This window comes from Cnephaeus nilssonii, assembly GCF_951640355.1.
Source record: "Cnephaeus nilssonii genome assembly, chromosome: 11".
Lineage (NCBI taxonomy): Eukaryota > Metazoa > Chordata > Mammalia > Chiroptera > Vespertilionidae > Cnephaeus > Cnephaeus nilssonii.
The window spans coordinates 91892156-91910835 of NC_137082.1; the positions used below are offsets into that span (position 1 = coordinate 91892156).

At 50.7% G+C, this 18680-nt stretch overlaps 1 protein-coding gene across 1 annotated transcript in view; it reads left to right on the forward strand.

The window, feature by feature from the left end:
* CHST9 (carbohydrate sulfotransferase 9) overlaps positions 1-18680 on the forward strand; it is a 182552-nt gene that overhangs the window by 106746 nt on the left and 57126 nt on the right. The window contains exon 4 of the mRNA XM_079783320.1: positions 693-734. Within this exon, the coding sequence (XP_079639446.1) occupies positions 693-734 (42 nt within the window). The remainder of the gene's footprint in view (positions 1-692; positions 735-18680) is intronic.

Here is an 18680-nt window from a genome sequence, read left to right on the forward strand (position 1 = left end):
CGCTACTGTTACACGGGTAGACAAGTGACTCTAGAGTCACATCAGAGTGGGTTGAAGTGATGGATTCCCTATCAGGTTCCAACCATGGGGCTCAGTTTACTGTAGGACTCATAGCTTATTGATGAGCTATACAAATGGCCTATGAAGGCCTTCATTTAAAATGCAGAAATTACTAAACCGAGTGGAGCTGCTAAGACGTTATACTGGGAAACTAACGACAATACAATTCAAAATATCCTTGGATATATTTTTTTAAATCATTCTAAAGATAGAATAAAATTTAACCTATATAAGTATAAACTGGCATATTTTAACACAAGTGAAATTTAGTGAAGGAATGATTTAAAAAGCAAGTGCCAAGCCTGGCCATCGTGGCTCAGTGGTTGATTGTTGACCTATGAGCCAGGAGGTCATGGTTTGATTTTCAGTCAAGGCACATGCCCAGGTTGTGGGTTCCATCCCCACTAGGGAGAGTTCGGGAGGCAGCCAATCAATGATGCTTTCTCATCGTTGATATTTCTCTCTCTCTCTCTTTCTCTCTCTCTCTCTCTCCCTTCCTCTCTGAAATAAAAAAATATATATTATCTAAAAAGCATAATAAATAGTAGTACAGATGTCATATTATGTACAAAGTTATTTCAATGCCTTTGGATGTGATGCTAATATAGGAATTCCTTTTCCTTCTTTTCTAGGATGGGGGCCAGTAGATGACCTGCAGCCTGTGCCCAGAGTCAGTGAGTAAACTCTCCGTAACCTTTGAATCTTGGATAGTTATTGATAAGGAAAACAACAAATGCAATACCTGAGTGCTCCACACTGTCACTTTTAAATGCCTGCTCTTATGATGGTAACAGTCACCAGAAGGCACAGCCTCGGCGGCATTGTTGGGGTGTGATGTCTCGGAGGGTAGGGGAGAGTTGCGACCATGATCCTTGCCCTCATAAAATTTACAGAGGAAATCAAAGACTTCTAAGATAGATCCCAGTCAAACCTAGCTTAATGAATAAGTGATGTTCCTACTATTTAAAAGAGTCTACATTTTTCCTTTAAAAATATTTAACACTTCCCGGAAACATTGGGCTTTAGTTTTTAGAAATGTCTTCCTCTGAGAATACAGAAAACTTTACCAAATCAGGTATTGCTAATACACAATTTTTGACAATTTGACCGAGACCACCATGAAATTGACCTTTGACTTGTGTGCAAGGAATGAACTTGATAAGATAAATAGAGGCAGCATCCATAACTTATTTACAAAGAGTAATTGTTTTCATGGCTTTAGCATATGGTCTTTAGGCAAAAAGATTAAACTTAAAATAAGAATCCATGTCATTAAGTAGATGTCTCCTTAGACAGACTTTATTGGCAGATCATGGTATTGAAAGTAATAAAACAGTGTTACTTTCAATAAATTCTGACTTCCATAATTCAGGCTAGCTTCTTTTTTTTCCCCTACCTCCCCAAACTCATTATTCCTATCTAATGAAGTTTACTGCTGTGTTAATATGTGAACATAAGCATTTATTAATAGAAGATCAATTCCTCTTATCCTATATTTTAAATTTACAAATATAAATTTTAATATTTTGGATGCTTATCTGTGACATTGATCACATAGATGACATAGAGTATTTATTTTCACAAGAAAAATTATATATCATTTCCCTTCCTTTTCCATGATTTTCATATAGTAGATAATTTTTTCTTAATTTAAAACTCAATATTTTCACAAAGCGGGCAAGATAAATTCCCAGAATAATAATGAAGATTCGTGATGAGAAAAAAATAACCCCAAATCAGATCATGCCCTCCTTGGGCATGTTGAAAAATCGGAGCAGTAACTGAATTACTATCCACTCATTCATTCATTCATTCATTCAACAAACACTGGAGGGACATGCTTATTGCTTCAAGGTGTGCAGAGATAAATAAAATTCTCATCTCACCTTTATTGTGCTGACAGCCCACAAGTTGAAACAGAGATGAAGACAAATCTTTTCTTCATGTGATAAGTGATGTGTTAGTCTTAGAAACAACCTGCTTTGGGAGCATGGAGACTATATTATTAAATCTGAGCATGGAGAATATATCATTAAATCTGACTGGAAGAATGGGGGAAATATTCATTACAGGTATAACATTTGAGCTCATTCTTAAAGAATAAATACAATTTCTACAAGTAGAGAAAATAAGGACAACATTTCAAGTCAGTATGAGCAAAAGTATGGAGATAAGGCATTTCATAAATTGCTGAAGAAAAGCAGGCATAATTAGTTGTAGAGAGCTGAGAGTGTCAGAGCTGTATATGGTATATATAAAAGTACATTGCTGTGAAAATGCGCCCTTACTTAGCAATTAGAAACAATTGGAGCTCAGAGGATGATTTATTTGAAAGTCATCTGTAGACCGTTGAAATGAGAAGAAATGGCAATAGATAATTCTCCCGTGGACAATTGAAAGAACTTTTAGGAACACAGAATAGAATCAACTCCCTGAGACAGGAGGAGAGGAGGGGTCAAAAAAGATAAATTTGAGGGCAGATATAAAGACACTTCAGAGAGTTTGTGTCTGAGAGCTCCCATTTCCTTTATACTATACTGTCTATAAGCATGGGATGTAGACTAGGAGGACGCAAGTTTAAATCCCAGCTCAGCTGCCCATGAATGATGTCCCCTCACCTGACTACATCTCAGTGTTATCTCCTGTAAAATGGAGGTGACAGTCGCATTTAATTCTCAGGTTGGAGAACTGTGTAATGCATGTGAAAGCATGTTCTAAACTATAAAGCGTTCTATGTTGAGAAGCAGCCTGGCATGGCGGCCAGAACTCAGCGTGAGCTCTTGTCCATAGAGAGGGGATAACAGCACGTTCCTTGTATGCGCGACGCGGGTTATTAAAGATAAGGCGTGTCCAGTGTATTCACATACAGGGGCTATACAGATGGGAGCTGCTAGACTATTCTCATCTGAACAGGAGCTTGTCTTGAGGAAGGAGAAAAACATCTCAGTGGGGAATGAAAACAGGACGGGACATGGAAAGATGTGTTTATGCAGAATTTAGAGTTTATTCTGAAACTATGGCTTTGCATGTCCAGTCATACCTGTGAGCTCCAGAGCAGCAACAACGGATGATGCGATGGGCCTGGAGCTGGGGAGGTCAAAGAAGGTGCTGTGTCCCAGCAAAGGGGTGCACACATTCAAGGGCAATGCCTTCCTCCATATCGACAGCTGCAGGCGTCTGTGGTTTTCCCCCTTTTTAAATTAAATGTATTGGGGTGACACTGACAAATATGATCGTATAGATTCCGGGTGTGGGTTTCTGTGTTACAAGGTCTGTACATTGCACCATGTGCCCACCACCCAAAGCCACATCTTCTCCAGTCCCGTCTATCAGGACCCTCTTCCCCTCCCACCCCTTCCCTCTGGCAGCCACCACTCTGCTGTTGGTGTTCATAAGTTCCCGTTTTATATCCCACATCGGAGTGAAATCAAATGGCTCTTGGCTTTTTCTGACGGACTTATCTCACTCAGCATCACGTTCTCAGGTCCTCCATGTGGCTGCCAATGGCGCTGTTTTATCCCTTCTCGTGGCTGAGTGGTATTCCGTGTGTACATGGACCACGTCTTCTCTATCCGGTCCTCCACCGCGGGACACCGTGGCTGTCTCCACGCCTTCGCCACCTTTTCTCCACAGCCTCTCCACACTTACTGTTGTCTTGTTGAAAATGGCCACTCTCATACGTGTGGGATCATATCTCATTGTAGTTTTGATTGCATTTCCCTAACTGCCAGTGAGGTGGAACATCTTTTCATATATCTATTGGCTGTTCCTATGTCTTCTTGGGAGAGGTGTATGTTCAGGTCCTCTGCCCACCTTTTGATTGGGTAGTTTGTTTGGTGTTGAGTTTTATGAGTTATTTCTATATTTTGGAAATTAAACCTTTGTCGGAGCTACTGTTTGCAAATGTCGTCTCCCCTCTGGTTGGCTACCTCTGTGTTTTGTTGTCCGTTTCTTTTGCTGCGCAGAAGGTTTTCAGTGTGATCCAGCCCCGTTCATTTATTCCTGCCTTCCTTCCCTTGACTTTGGAGTCAAGTTCAAACCATGTTCTCTACCACCTAGGCCCGTGGTCGGCAAACTGCGGCTCGCGAGCCACATGCGGCTCTTTGGCCCCTTGAGTGTGGCTCTTCCACAAAATACCATGGCCTGGGCGAGTCTTTTTTGAAGAAGTGGCGTTAGAAGAAGTTTAAGTTTAAAAAATGTGGCTCTCAAAAGAAATTTCAATCGTTGTACTGTTGATATTTGGCTCTGTTGACTAATGAGTTTGCCGACCACTGGCCTAGGTCCATAGTTTGGTACTTACCTTTTCTTCTATGTGACTTATCGTTTGGGGCTTATATGTAGGTCTTTGGTCCATTTTGAGTTCATGTTTGTACCTGGGGGCAAACTGTGACCCAGTGTCATTCGCTTGCAGGCGGCTCCCCAGTTTCCCAGCACACTGGTTGGAGAGACTCTCTTTACTCCATGTGTGTGTCCAGCTCCTTTGTCAGAAATCACCTGCCCACATACATCGTGTGGGATTTTGAAGGAAGAGCCGCTCCTGGCCACACTCCCCGTGTCCTGTCCAGTCGGTCACACACCTGTGCTCACACCTGGAGCTTTGTATGTTGTAGGTGTGCTCTCAGCAGTTCCTGGAAGAAACTGCTGGGTAGGTGGACCCCGGTCCTGTGCACATTGGGCTCCAGAGAGGGAGGCGCATCTTGAGTCCATGAGCTCTGCAGGGGTCAGAGGTGTGGCTTCCATTTCGTTCTCGTGGGCCACCGGCCCCCTGCCCACGCCGGGCGTGCTCAGGGCCTTTCCCGGGGCTCACAGTCCGGCTCCTCTGCGCCGGCTTCTGGGGAGGGAGGAGGCTTGAGAAGAAGGTCAGGGTGTGAGCCTCGAGGTCAGGGTTCGGGTTAGGGTAAGAGTGGAAAGGGGAAGTCAGGCCTAAGGGTGTCGCTGTCAGGGTCCCAGCCGCAGCCTGCCCTTGCCCACGCCCAGGGGCATGCGGCGATCTAAGGCAGCACGTGCTTGTCTGTAGAGCGGGGCTGCCCAGCCGGGAGGAGAGAGCAGGAGACTTTTCAGCAGCCCTCCTGAGCTCAGGGGAGAATTAAGCCTTGCAAATTGTACAAGAATTGATGAACATGGTGATAGGAAAGATGCAGCACAAACCTTTCAATTCGTGGCCTGACAGTCTCAACTGAAAAGGCCTCGTGCTGTAAGATTAAAAAATAAAAAGGTGCTCTTTGCCAGCCTCGCCTACTCCCAGACAGACGCCAGTATCCACACAGCTTGCAAATTCTGCCCAAACTGATGCGCTCACTCCCATCCATGACAATATTGCGGGAGTTGTTGGGATCTTTTCCTTTTCGGGGAGGGGGCGCGGAGTGCACATCATTCTCATTGGGCAACCATCCACAAAGCAACGGGCAGCTCGCCGTGCATGTCGCTGTCCTTGGCCGGGTCTCCCTGGTCCCTGAGCTACAGGAACATGTTGTTTTTATAGGCTGCTCTGTGAGGGTGCTCCCTTCTCAGTGAGGCGCAGGGCGATGGAGAAGGTCAAGGTTTCCAACCTTTTTCTCTTGCATTAAAAGGATCTGTCATTTCCGTTGTGGCTACATCCAAAAGTCAATTTTTTGGTCTCATTCAAGTGCTCTCTGGAGTAACTCAGTGGTGATGAGACAGAATTCTTCTTAAAGGGCAACTGCCCCCCTTGCTGGTGTGTTGTGGTAATGACATTCATCTGCGAAAAATCCCAACTCAGGGTTGTTTGGGGAATTTTTTTTTAATTCTTTATGTTTTTGAATTTCACAATAAATTGAGGTTTATGCTAATGAAACTGGATAAATTAATGCTGTCATCATACATTGTAAACCAGGTATGTTAAATTCAATAGAACTAGGATGTGTTTAATGTTTCTTATGCCTAGAAAATAGGGAAATATTCTGAATAAGCTTCTTTAAAATAATAGAATCTCGACTTTTAGAATTGAGGTACAATTTATATACAATTTAAAAGGCATAAATCTTGTGTTCAAGCCAGTAAGTTTTGACAATTGTGTATACATCCAATATATGACAATTGTATAATGGCACCCGAAATAAGGTATTGAATCTCGGGCCCTAAATATTCCCCTTATTTCCTTTCCAGTTAATTCCAATCCGTGACCCCACCTCCTCCCTCCCAACTCTGCATCTCCTTCCTGCCACTCAGACAACCACTTTCTTCATTCTGTCCCCTTTGGTTCGTTTGGGCTGTTATTGGGCTTCATCTGGAAAGGAATCATATAGCACACTAGAGGCCCGGTGCACGACATTCATGCACTGGGGGGACCCTCAGCCTGGTCTACACCCTCTTGTAGTCCAGGACCCCTCGGCCGACATCCCCCAAGGGGTCCTTAGTGCTGCCGCGGAGGCAGGAGAAGCTCCCACCACCACCACTGCGCTCGCCAGCCGTGAGCTCAGCTTCTAGCTGAGCGGTGCTCCCCCTGTGGGAGCGCACTGACCACCAGGGGGCAGCTCCTGCATTGAGCATCTGCCCCCTGGTGGTCAGTGTGCATCACAGCAACCGGTCGTTCCACCGTTGGGTCGATTTGCATATTAGAGTTCTATTATTTAGGATACTGTGTAAGTGCTCCGCCCACTTACCATAATATATTTGAGATTGTTGCATGTGTCTGTCATGTGTTCCTTTTTTATTGTTGAGTAATACTCCATTGTATAACTAAACTGCAAATCATCTATTATCCTACTGTTGACCTTCGTGTTGTTTCTAGCTTGGGACTATTATGAACAGGATTGCGCTGACCTTTTTTGAGCAAGTCTCTCTGTGAACGTGTGTTTTCATTCCTGTTGGATAAAGACCAGGGGGTGGGACTCTAGACCAGAAGGTACACGTTTAACTTGATAGGAAACTGCGCGGCAGGTCCCCAGCGCTCCTCATCTGTCCCCCGGCGGGTAGGAGACGGGCTCTCCTGGGGCTTCATCCGCAGGTCTCTGACGGCTGCCCGTGTTGGTCACCTGTCCGTGCTCTTGCCACATGTGCAGCCTCGTTGGTGCGATGCCAGCCCAGGGTCTTTCCTCATTTTCCCTGGATCGCGTGTCTGTGGTTAATGGTCTGAGTTTATCGTGTAGTCTGCATTACAAGTGCTTTGTCAGATGCATGTGTTGGAAATATTTTCCCAGTTTGTGCTTTGATGATTAGATTTATCTAAAGTTCTTTTTGATGGGCATAGTTTTTTAACTTTGATAAAGAACGATACAGGACTTTTCTCTTTCATGATTAGTGCTTCGGAGCATCCTAAGACATCTCTGTTTGCCCGGAGGTTGGGAAGATACTCCGCTGTCACTCAGAAAGCGGGGCTCGCACCTTTACCCCTGGGAGCCGCCGTGGGCACAGCCTGCAGGAGAGGAGGGGCGTCTGCAAGGACGGCACCGAGCTGCGCCTGCAGTTGTACGCGTGCGTGATTGCTTGTTAATTTCCAAGCGCCTCTTCGATCTATCCTCCCGTATCTGAGCAGGAGAAAGCAAGGTTGGATGTTTTCAGGACGGTCAGATCGGAGGCGGGAAGCGGCGCACTGCGAGGCCCGGCCCTGCGCACGCTGAGGACTGAGATGATGATCTCACAGGGCAGGGATCGGCCGGCATTCGGCGCTGTCCCTGAGCAACGCCTTCCGTTCCAGGGAGCCAGACCCGCTCTTCCTGCTCTTACCCTCATCTTTACAGCGGGGGGATGAGAGCAAGCCCACAGGCTCCCTAATGGCATCATTTGCTGCACATACTGATCTCACCACACAAAAACGTTAGCCTCTTCTCTAGGTGTGGTGTCTGTGCGTGTGAGTAACAGTCTTCTCGCCGTGCCAAGTGAGGCCTGCACCGCGCCAGGGGTTAGGGGCCCGGGCTGTGTGGCCGGTGCTGGGCGTGCAGTGGGGAACCCGCAGGCCAGGTACCCCCGCCAGGGCTTGCCCCCTGCCGGAGGGGACCCCGTCAGGGAAACAAACGCATCGTTTTAGCTTTGTTACATGCTCTTCCGGACATTACAGGGCGCTGCGCGAGACAGGCCAGGGGAGACGGCTTTTCGGGGGGCCTGCCTGCGCGGGTGGCATCTATGGGGGGCGGAGGGGAGAGGGGCCTGGCTGTGCAGCAGGTGGGGGGGGGGGAGCAGTCTGCCCAGGAGACCAGCACAGGAGACAGGCTGAGGCCGGTGAGAGCCGCTGGGGGCCAGGCCGGGGTGGGAGGCCCAGTGGCCGAGGGGAGCGTGCAGGCGTCGGGTGAGGTCGGAGGGAGGTCGTGGCAAAGTGCCTGGGCCTTCTCGGCCGTGGCCAGGGGTGAAGGTGTTGAACTCTGTCCTCTTCCGCCAGCCTGAAGCCCACACTCCCCCAGGAAGCAGGAGGCGTCAGGGCGGGAGGAGGGGGTGCTGGCGCTCCGGTTCCCAGCCCTGCAGATCAGCTCCTCTCTCCGTGCCGACCGGTAGCACTGGCCTGGGTGACCGCTCCCTCACGGTGCCCGTCGAGCAGAGTTCTCAGGCCGGAGCCCCGTGAGGCAGAGGGGAGCACTGGCCAGCGGGGTCCGGACTCAGAACCCCCCTCGGTGGCATGAGGTGCCTGTTGGTGGACATACGGAGGCAGCAGAGAGAAGACCAGGAGTCAGGTGATGAGGTCGAGGCAGTCTTGAAATTATGCCCAGGACGTGGGCTGAGACCACGTGAGGGGCCGCAAACCTCACGTCCGCCAGTCAGACCGTTCTCAGGCAGGTGACGTGGGCAGGGCAGAGAGGAACAAGTAGCAGGTAATCTGCCCTGACCGGTTTGGCTCAGTGGATAGAACGTCAGCCTGCGGACTGAAGGGTCCCGGATTCGGTTCCGGTCAAGGGCATGTACCTTGGTTGCGGGCACATCCCCAGTAGGGGGTGTGCAGGAGGCAGCTGATTGATGTTTCTCTGTCATTGATGTTTCTAACTCTCTCCCTTCCTCTCTGTAAAAAATCAATAAGATATATATTTTTTTAAATGAGTAGCAGGTAATCCACTGAAGAGTGTGAGTCTGTGTGAATTGCACAGAATGGCAAAGGAAAAGAAGGCATGAAACCAAGAATTTTGTGCAGGGCCTGCTACCAGCTGGTCAGGTTTGATGGTTAATTTTCCAGACCAGCCTAGTCCCCCGGGGCACAGGAGCCCCTCCATGACCCTCTCTCCCTGTGACTTGAAGCTACTTCCGGTCATTAGGAAGTGCGAACCAAATATGTTAGCGTGCCTCCCTCCCCAGAGTCGTCAGGAGAGGCAGGTAGGGGAGCTGAGTGCAGGTCAGAGTCAGCAGCCTCTCCCTGCCCTGTGCCCCTCCCCCGATCCGGTCAGCACTGGTCCTTCCTCCTCAGATAAGCATCCCCCCCACCCCACCTCTCAGTGAGCCAGGCACGGTGCCTATTCCAACAGGCACACAACTTCTTCTCTGGTGACTATTTAAACTTGGGGGAATAAACAGTATGTGTCCCCCGCATGGAGGGGACTAGAACCCTTTGAAAGAAAGATGTCAGGATGACGAAATGTGGGCATCAACTGCCAGGATGGCGAGCTTGCAGAAGAGCCAGATGCAAATGCTTGCAAAAATGTCAAGAAATTTTAGTATCTTCTTTAACCTTTATGGTCAAGTTGGATATCTGCAACAATACATAATACCTAGCTCGGGGAAGAGGCTGAAATGGAAACTAATGTTAATGAATGATCAACTTCATAAAAAGGAATCAAGAGACTAAATATAGAGACCAACAAGAGATGGAGGACAGAGTTCTTGGTGACACACAATTGAGATTCAATAAATAAATTTTTAGAATGGAAAAAAGAGACACTAAAAGAATGGTGACCATTAGAACAGCAGAAGTAAAGATCAAGAGAATGTCTAGAATGTGTTGTTGATAGTGTTTACTGAAATTGAGAAACCTAAGGTTTAAACAGGAAAGTGTCCCCCGGGTCTTTATAATGTGAATGCAGAAAATACTTTTCAGTCCATCACTGTTCAATGTAATAATTCTTTCCAGGAAATGAACTGTATTCCTATAGTTCTTGATTCACTGCTTTTGAAATCCAGAAGTAAATCTGTAGATAAGCTTCGTTGTTTCATAATAGAGTCGTGTGAGGGGCTCTTTTACAACAGTAACTATGTTTCTGTTGAGTTGGTGTTAAAACATTGGTTTTAACACATCTGTGACTCTGGAAAAGGTTTGCCGTTTATTGCATGAGATATTTTTTATACCTCCCAAGGCGAGATTGGGCTAGTGGGTATCACTGTGGGATTGGAACATAGAACTAATTTCCTCATTTGACTTTTAAATCAGTTTTTGTGTGTTAACTTAAATGGAAACGTTTCGATTATGAACACAATGCCAAGATGAACCGGCACACTCCATTGACTTTAATGAAGGGCACATGTTTTTGCACGCTTGTGAATGATGGCATGGTAAGCACAGCCCTTGAATCTTATTATTTCATATTTTCTGCACTCGCATTTTATTGATGACACTGTTTACCACAACCATGGCTTTTTAATTTTATAAAAACAATTCAACTTAAAAAATATTTTATTTTACCAACTTTTCAAAGAGACTGACATTACCAATGGAGTGCCTGACCCATTTTTATTTTTTAAATACATTTTTATTGGTTTCAGAGAGGAAGGGAGAGGGAGAGAATCATGGATCAGCTGCCTCCTGCATGCCCCACATGTGGGGATCGAGCCCACAACCTGGGCTTCTGCCCTGACTGGGAATCAAACCATGACCTCATGGTTCATAGGTAGACCCTCAACCACTGAGCCACACCGGCCAGCCATGACCCATTTTTACATAAAAGCAAGAGTCGACAGCCAATGTATTAAATTTGAATTATCTAACATTTACTACATGTCTATTATTGGAAAGGCACCCTTCCAGGAGATTAATTTCCAAAGAATAAAAAAAAAATGATCAGGGTAACTATCACTTTAAGGTGAAATTAGTCTTCAGTGATCATAATAAAATGTATATGCATTCAATACCAAAAAACATGTGCTACTAATAGATACAAAGGAGAAGAGCAACTAGGACCATTCTGAATAATGGCATTATTTGCCGAATTCCTTGAGTTAGGCTCTTTGCTAATATTTTTAAACCACGGAGTTCTTTTTTGAGTTAAGTCTTTGGTGGTGCTAGGAGAGTGAAATACGCTTGGATTCTGATAGATGTATTTAAATTCCATGTCATATACCCAGGGCTTCAAGCCCAAGCTATGGTTTTCTTTTTTGATTATTTTTGTTAAATTTTTCATGCCAAATATGGAATCAAGATATAAAAGCATATTTAAATTTATAACTGTTGACTCAATATTACTAGGGTAAACAACTTAATAATTCATGAATGCACTCATGTTGTATGTTAAGGAGCTTTGAGATGAACAGTGGATTCACCTGTGAAACATGCCCTGAACATTAGCTACTGAACAGACTTGACAGTGTTATGCACCGCACATATTCACGGAGTGAGAGATTATCAACACCACTTCACTTGTTGCCATTGGATACATTGCATGTGTCATTAAAGACCTTATTAGTTGAATCATATAGTCTTTCCTTTCATAAATGACAGAGCTTACATGGACGTTACCATAAACTTCTGTTGTGCCATCCCCCTGCCCTTCCCACATCAGGTGCTTAATAACCACCTGCTTCTGGATTAATTGCTTGACCACAGATAAGTACACATGGGTAAAGACGGACAACATGTAACTCTGTTCCATTCTTTTCCCCATATTCACCTTTCTCCGGTGGCTTTGTGCTTGATCCTGGCTTCCTTTCTTTCCTGGATCATTACCAGCCTTTAGGCTCTGGAATTGGATAGAATTGGGCTCAAGTCCTGGCCCATGGTAGGTCCTTGGGCAAGTTGTTTAACCTCTGCAAGCCTCAGTCCCCCTATAACATGATGATGTATCAGGAGTTGTGGGGTTTGGTTTGGCTTTGCTGTGTTGTATGGATGTGTTGACCGTTCTATAATGCAGGTAGAGCAATGTTTAAAGAGTCATGTGTTAAAGATGTTTCTAAGAGTGTTACTTGCATGCCACATTGAGGACGGCTCTTTCAGTGAATGGAGGTGTGGTAGATGAGCAACCCGAGGTTCAGAGGAATTACATTTCTTGTCCTCAGCCTCACAGGTAGTAGGTGTGGCGTGGACATACACACCTGAGGTTGCGGGACCCAGCTCACCCTGTGACCATTCCACATGCTGGCTCTGTACTGGCGGGACTTCGGATCTCTCCAGGTGATTGTGAGAGAATGTCTGTCTCGAGTGGCCCTTACAATTCCTTCACGTCATGTAACATTCATACAAGGCCAAGAACGTATGTTAATCAAGTGCACGAGGAGAGAGGGACTTCTTCCTCCCTATTGGCTAAAATAAGGATAGTCTGAAAGAGGACAGTTGAAGTGAGAAGAACACTATGGACTATGAAAGGTGACCTCACTTAAGCCCCAGGGCTAAAAGCCAGGGATGCCAGGTTCTGCTTTCTGCTACCAAGTGTTATTTGTGACTATAGATAAATGTGCTTCATACGAAAAGGAAAAAATGATGTCTCTCCAGGTTTGTTACAGTGAGATTGATTACTGGGCATGATGGGTTACATTTCAGTAAAAATCCGTGCAACATCTAAGACATACCAGAAATATCCACAACATCTAAGACATGCAAGCCTTCATAGAAATTTGAGATTAAAGAGTGATATAAGCAGAAGCAATAAAAGTATTGCATTGTTCCTTTTGCTGGTTTCATGTAGAGTCTGTGCTTTCTGGTTTCACCTCCAAGGCTTATGGTACTAAGTGTGTATTTCTGATGCCACCCACAGTAAGTCACCATGGGTCTGAGTCTCTCGGAGGCATAAAGAAGGGAGGGGAGGCTGAAGGAGATGAGAGAATGCTTGTTCACAACCCAAAACTGTGAAAGAGCCAGAGAGGTGGTATTTCAGAAGGTATGTTGTTGTTGTTGTTGTTTTCTAACGTACTTGATGGTCCCCTTTCCACAGAGCTACCAAATAAGAAAAGCTTATTTAATTTGATTTTCCAACTCATTGCTCCTCGAAGCACAGACCCAGGGGAGGATATCTCACAGATTGCATGCCACATGTCAGAAACTTATGACCACACTCACAGCATTATTTCACCCATTGTTTTCTGTAATATTTTAATTCTAAACGGAAGGAAGGGAAACTGTACTAGAACTAGATCTTAGTTTTTGATGACTTGGCAACCTCCATTCATCCACAGATCTGTGCTGCTTTTGACATTCAGGGATTCTGAATGACAATTTCAACGTACCCAGGGTTCCTTAAGTAATGCCTGCAGAATGCCAAGCAAAGGAAAAAATGAGTGCGCAAACCTCCCCCACCCCCACCCCCCACCGGTAGAGCTCATTCCATACCCTATTGACAGAGGCCCAGGCCACCAATTCACAGGATGGAGTCCTCGGGACACGTGCTAAGCCCACGACACCATTGTACCTTTCTCGTCCAGGGGCGGAGTGCAGCCCAGGCTGGGGGGAGATGAAGTGTCTCTAAGATCCTTTTCAACACTCAGGTCTTGAGATTCTATGATAGAATCGGAGCCACATCTATACACAAAGCGCAGCAAACGTTTAGGTAGAATCCAACAGAGCCTGCTTTCTCTCTTGGTATTTAGAGCAAAAGCCTCCCCCAAATCCGCAGGTGTGTCCCCGTGTGTGCGAGAGAGGGCGCAGGAAGCGAGCCTAGGGCATTTGCAAGCGATTCCCTTGCTCTCCGATTTGGAGTTTTAGTCTTTTTCAAAAAGGAAAGGAAGAAGCAAAACAAACAGAAAACAGAAACAAGAAAGCCCACGGCCTGCCACAGCCCTGAGTCTCAAGATGGAAGGGCCGTTCAGGGTCAACGCCAATGGGGGCGCCCAAGCTGCAGTGAGAAACCCCGCGTCCCAGGGACTCAGCCCTGCCAGCCCTGCAGGGATGGAGAGCGAAGGGGGGAGTGGAGAAGGGCTGGGAGGCTGCAGGGATGGAGAGGGAAGGGGGAGTGGAGAAGGGCGGGGAGGCTGCAGGGATGGAGAGGGAAGGGGGGAGTGGAGAAGGGCGGGGAGGCTGCAGGGATGGAGAGGGAAGGGGGGAGTGGAGAAGGGCGGGGAGGCTGCAGGGATGGAGAGCGAAGGGGGAGTGGAGAAGGGCGGGGAGGCTGCAGGGATGGAGAGTGAGGTGGGGAGTGGAGAAGGGCGGGGAGGCTGCAGGGATGGAGAGCGAAGGGGGAGTGGAGAAGGGCGGGGAGGCTGCAGGGATGGAGAGCGAAGGGGGGAGTGGAGAAGGGCGGGGAGGCTGCAGGGATGGAGAGCGAAGGGGGAGTGGAGAAGGGCGGGAGGCTGCAGGGATGGAGAGCGAAGGGGGAGTGGAGAAGGGCGGGGAGGCTGCAGGGATGGAGAGGGAAGGGGGAGTGGAGAAGGGCGGGGAGGCTGCGGGGATGGAGAGTGAGGTGGGGAGTGGAGAAGGGCGGGGAGGCTGCAGGGATGGAGAGCGAAGGGGGGAGTGGAGAAGGGCGGGGAGGCTGCGGGGATGGAGAGGGAAGGGGGGAGTGGAGAAGGGCGGGGAGGCTGCGGGGATGGAGAGGGAAGGGGGGAGTGGAGAAGGGCGGGGAGGCTGCGGGGATGGAGAGTGAGGTGGGGAGTGGAGAAGGGCGGGGAGGCTGCAGGGATGGAGAGGGAAGGGAGAGTGGAGAAGGGCGGGGAGGCTGCAGGGATGGAGAGCGAGGTGGGGAGTGGAGAAGGGCGGGGAGGCTGCAGGGATGGAGAGTGAGGTGGGGAGTGGAGAAGGGCAGGGAGGCTGCGGGGATGGAGAGGGGAGGGGGGAGTGGAGAAGGGCGGGGAGGCTGCGGGGATGGAGAGGGAAGGGGGGAGTGGAGAAGGGCGGGGAGGCTGCGGGGATGGAGAGTGAGGTGGGGAGTGGAGAAGGGTGGGGAGGCTGCAGGGATGGAGAGGGAAGGGAGAGTGGAGAAGGGCGGGGAGGCTGCAGGGATGGAGAGCGAGGTGGGGAGTGGAGAAGGGCGGGGAGGCTGCAGGGATGGAGAGCGAGGTGGGGTGTGGAGAAGGGCGGGGAGGCTGCAGGGATGGAGAGGGAAGGGGGGAGTGGAGAAGGGCGGGGAGGCTGCAGGGATGGAGAGCGAAGGGGGAGTGGAGAAGGGCGGGGAGGCTGCAGGGATGGAGAGTGAGGTGGGGAGTGGAGAAGGGCGGGGAGGCTGCAGGGATGGAGAGCGAAGGGGGAGTGGAGAAGGGCGGGGAGGCTGCAGGGATGGAGAGCGAAGGGGGGAGTGGAGAAGGGCGGGGAGGCTGCAGGGATGGAGAGCGAAGGGGGAGTGGAGAAGGGCGGGAGGCTGCAGGGATGGAGAGCGAAGGGGGAGTGGAGAAGGGCGGGGAATCTGCAGGGATGGAGAGGGAAGGGGGAGTGGAGAAGGGCGGGGAGGCTGCGGGGATGGAGAGTGAGGTGGGGAGTGGAGAAGGGCGGGGAGGCTGCAGGGATGGAGAGCGAAGGGGGGAGTGGAGAAGGGCGGGGAGGCTGCGGGGATGGAGAGGGAAGGGGGGAGTGGAGAAGGGCGGGGAGGCTGCGGGGATGGAGAGGGAAGGGGGGAGTGGAGAAGGGCGGGGAGGCTGCGGGGATGGAAAGTGAGGTGGGGAGTGGAGAAGGGCGGGGAGGCTGCAGGGATGGAGAGGGAAGGGAGAGTGGAGAAGGGCGGGGAGGCTGCAGGGATGGAGAGCGAGGTGGGGAGTGGAGAAGGGCGGGGAGGCTGCAGGGATGGAGAGTGAGGTGGGGAGTGGAGAAGGGCGGGGAGGCTGCGGGGATGGAGAGTGAGGTGGGGAGTGGAGAAGGGCGGGGAGGCTGCAGGGATGGAGAGGGAAGGGGGGAGTGGAGATGGGCGGGGAGGCTGCAGGGATGGAGAGGGAAGGGGGAGTGGAGAATGCGGGGAGGCTGCGGGGATGGAGAGGGGAGGGGGGAGTGGAGAAGGGCGGGGAGGCTGCGGGGATGGAGAGGGAAGGGGGGAGTGGAGAAGGGCGGGGAGGCTGCGGGGATGGAGAGTGAGGTGGGGAGTGGAGAATGCGGGGAGGCTGCGGGGATGGAGAGGGAAGGGGGGAGTGGAGAAGGGCGGGGAGGCTGCAGGGATGGAGAGCGAGGTGGGGAGTGGAGAAGGGCGGGGAGGCTGCGGGGATGGAGAGCGAGGTGGGGTGTGGAGAAGGGCGGGGAGGCTGCAGGGATGGAGAGGGAAGGGGGGAGTGGAGAAGGGCGGGGAGGCTGCAGGGATGGAGAGCGAAGGGGGTGTGGAGAAGGGCGGGGAGGCTGCAGGGATGGAGAGGGAAGGGGGGAGTGGAGAAGGGCGGGGAGGCTGCAGGGATGGAGAGCGAAGGGGGAGTGGAGAAGGGCGGGGAGGCTGCAGGGATGGAGAGGGAAGGGGGGAGTGGAGAAGGGCGGGGAGGCTGCAGGGATGGAGAGCGAAGGGGGAGTGGAGAAGGGCGGGGAGGCTGCAGGGATGGAGAGGGAAGGGGGAGTGGAGAAGGGCGGGGAGGCTGCAGGGATGGAGAGCGAAGGGGGAGTGGAGAAGGGTGGGGAGGCTGCAGGGATGGAGAGGGAAGGGGGGAGTGGAGAAGGGCGGGGAGGCTGCAGGGATGGAGAGGGAAGGGGGTATGGAGAAGGGCGGGGAGGCTGCAGGGATGGAGAGGGAAGGGGGGAGTGGAGAAGGGCGGGGAGGCTGCAGGGATGGAGAGGGAAGGGGGAGTGGAGAAGGGCGGGGAGGCTGCGGGGATGGAGAGGGAAGGGGGTGTGGAGAAGGGCGGGGAGGCTGCAGGGATGGAGAGGGAAGGGGGTGTGGAGAAGGGCGGGGAGGCTGCGGGGATGGAGAGGGAAGGGGGTGTGGAGAAGGGCGGGGAGGCTGCAGGGATGGAGAGGGAAGGGGGTGTGGAGAAGGGCGGGGAGGCTGCAGGGATGGAGAGGGAAGGGGGGAGTGGAGAAGGGCGGGGAGGCTGCAGGGATGGAGAGCGAAGGGGGAGTGGAGAAGGGCGGGGAGGCTGCAGGGATGGAGAGCGAGGTGGGGAGTGGAGAAGGGCGGGGAGGCTGCAGGGATGGAGAGCGAGGTGGGGAGTGGAGAAGGGCGGGGAGGCTGCAGGGATGGAGAGGGAAGGGGGGAGTGGAGAAGGGCGGGGAGGCTGCAGGGATGGAGAGTGAGGTGGGGAGTGGAGAAGGGCGGGGAGGAACTGGCTAGCAGGTGCCTCTTGGCCAAGGAAGAAACTTATTTCACTTTTTTTTTTTGCAATTAATTTTTACTTTTTGCAATTACATGTTTTCCACTTGAAACTTCTGCTCAAAACACAGTTTCAAAGCTGAAAGATCTAAGTTGTGGAGAATTACAGATTATGCAAAGCACTACATTTCAAGCGATTGGCTTTAACATGCCATGTTTAAGAGGGACACGGATAAGCGGGAGGTAATGCTTTTAGGGTCCATACCTGATATGCTCCCACATCTGACTAATGGTCGTTGCAAATACTTAAGAAGGCCCATATGCCTTCAGACATCATCCCTCTAGTAAGGTCCTTCTCGGTACCCATCATGGCATTCCCCCTCTGGTTTGAATCGCATCCCCCACACCCCACCTTCCCCGCCTCCCTCCTCAGTGGAGGACCTTGCTTGACGTTTCAGAGGAGTGAACACACCACCGGAGAGAACTGGCTCCTAGCCTACACCAGATCTGTCAGCCGAGTCCCCCTTCCCATCCTCTGCTCCGCCAGCCCCTCTGCTGCAATGGAGGGGGTGGGCCACACCGTCAATGGTGGCTTCCCCCTGAGCCTGGATCCCGGCTCTCCTGTCCTCCCGGGGACTTCCTCGAGTGGGCTCCTCGCTTTTTCTCCTGAGTCTCCCACCTCGTCCCCTCTAAATAGGAACAGAACTCGCTCCTGTGGTGTCCCAGGCCCACTCAAGAAGCTCCCGCCTCTGCCTCCTGAGGACAGATTGGCGCTAAGCGGATGCTCTGTCCCTGTGATGGCCACATGTGTATGGAAAGGAAGCACTTAGAGCCAAATCCCTGGGAGAGAGTTCCCCTCGGCCCTTGTCACTAGGGGGCAGTAGGGAGGTGCGATCAGCATTGCAGAAAGCACTCTGCCAGCAGCAGTTCCTGCCTTGCCGAAGGGAGAAAGGCTGTCAGATTGTAGACGGAGAGTCAGGACCTCGTCCCAGGGACCATTTTTAGGCGCCGAGTCTGTCCGCGAAGGAGCATGTGCAGTGGACACGGGTTTGAAGTTAGTAGTGTGTCCTCTCTCTGCCTTCACCACGGAGGCAGGCGTGTGATGCTGAGGACAGAAACCAAAATAAAGAGAAGGAACAGTGGGAAGGACGCCCTGCTCTCCAGCCCCTCCCCGTGCTTTCTGGGCCTCCTGCTCCCTGTCCTGCTTCCCCTCCCCTTTCCCTCCGGCCCGGGCCCAGCGCCTGTGCTCACAGGTGTTCGGTCTGTCCTTCCCCGCCTCACTTATTTCATTTTCCCCCCCAGGCTGCCCACTGGTGTTCATCTGCTTTACTGTGGTTCCCTGTTTTCACTCTCTATGAGACTGAGTTCTAATTTGGTTTTTATGACTGTTTGGTA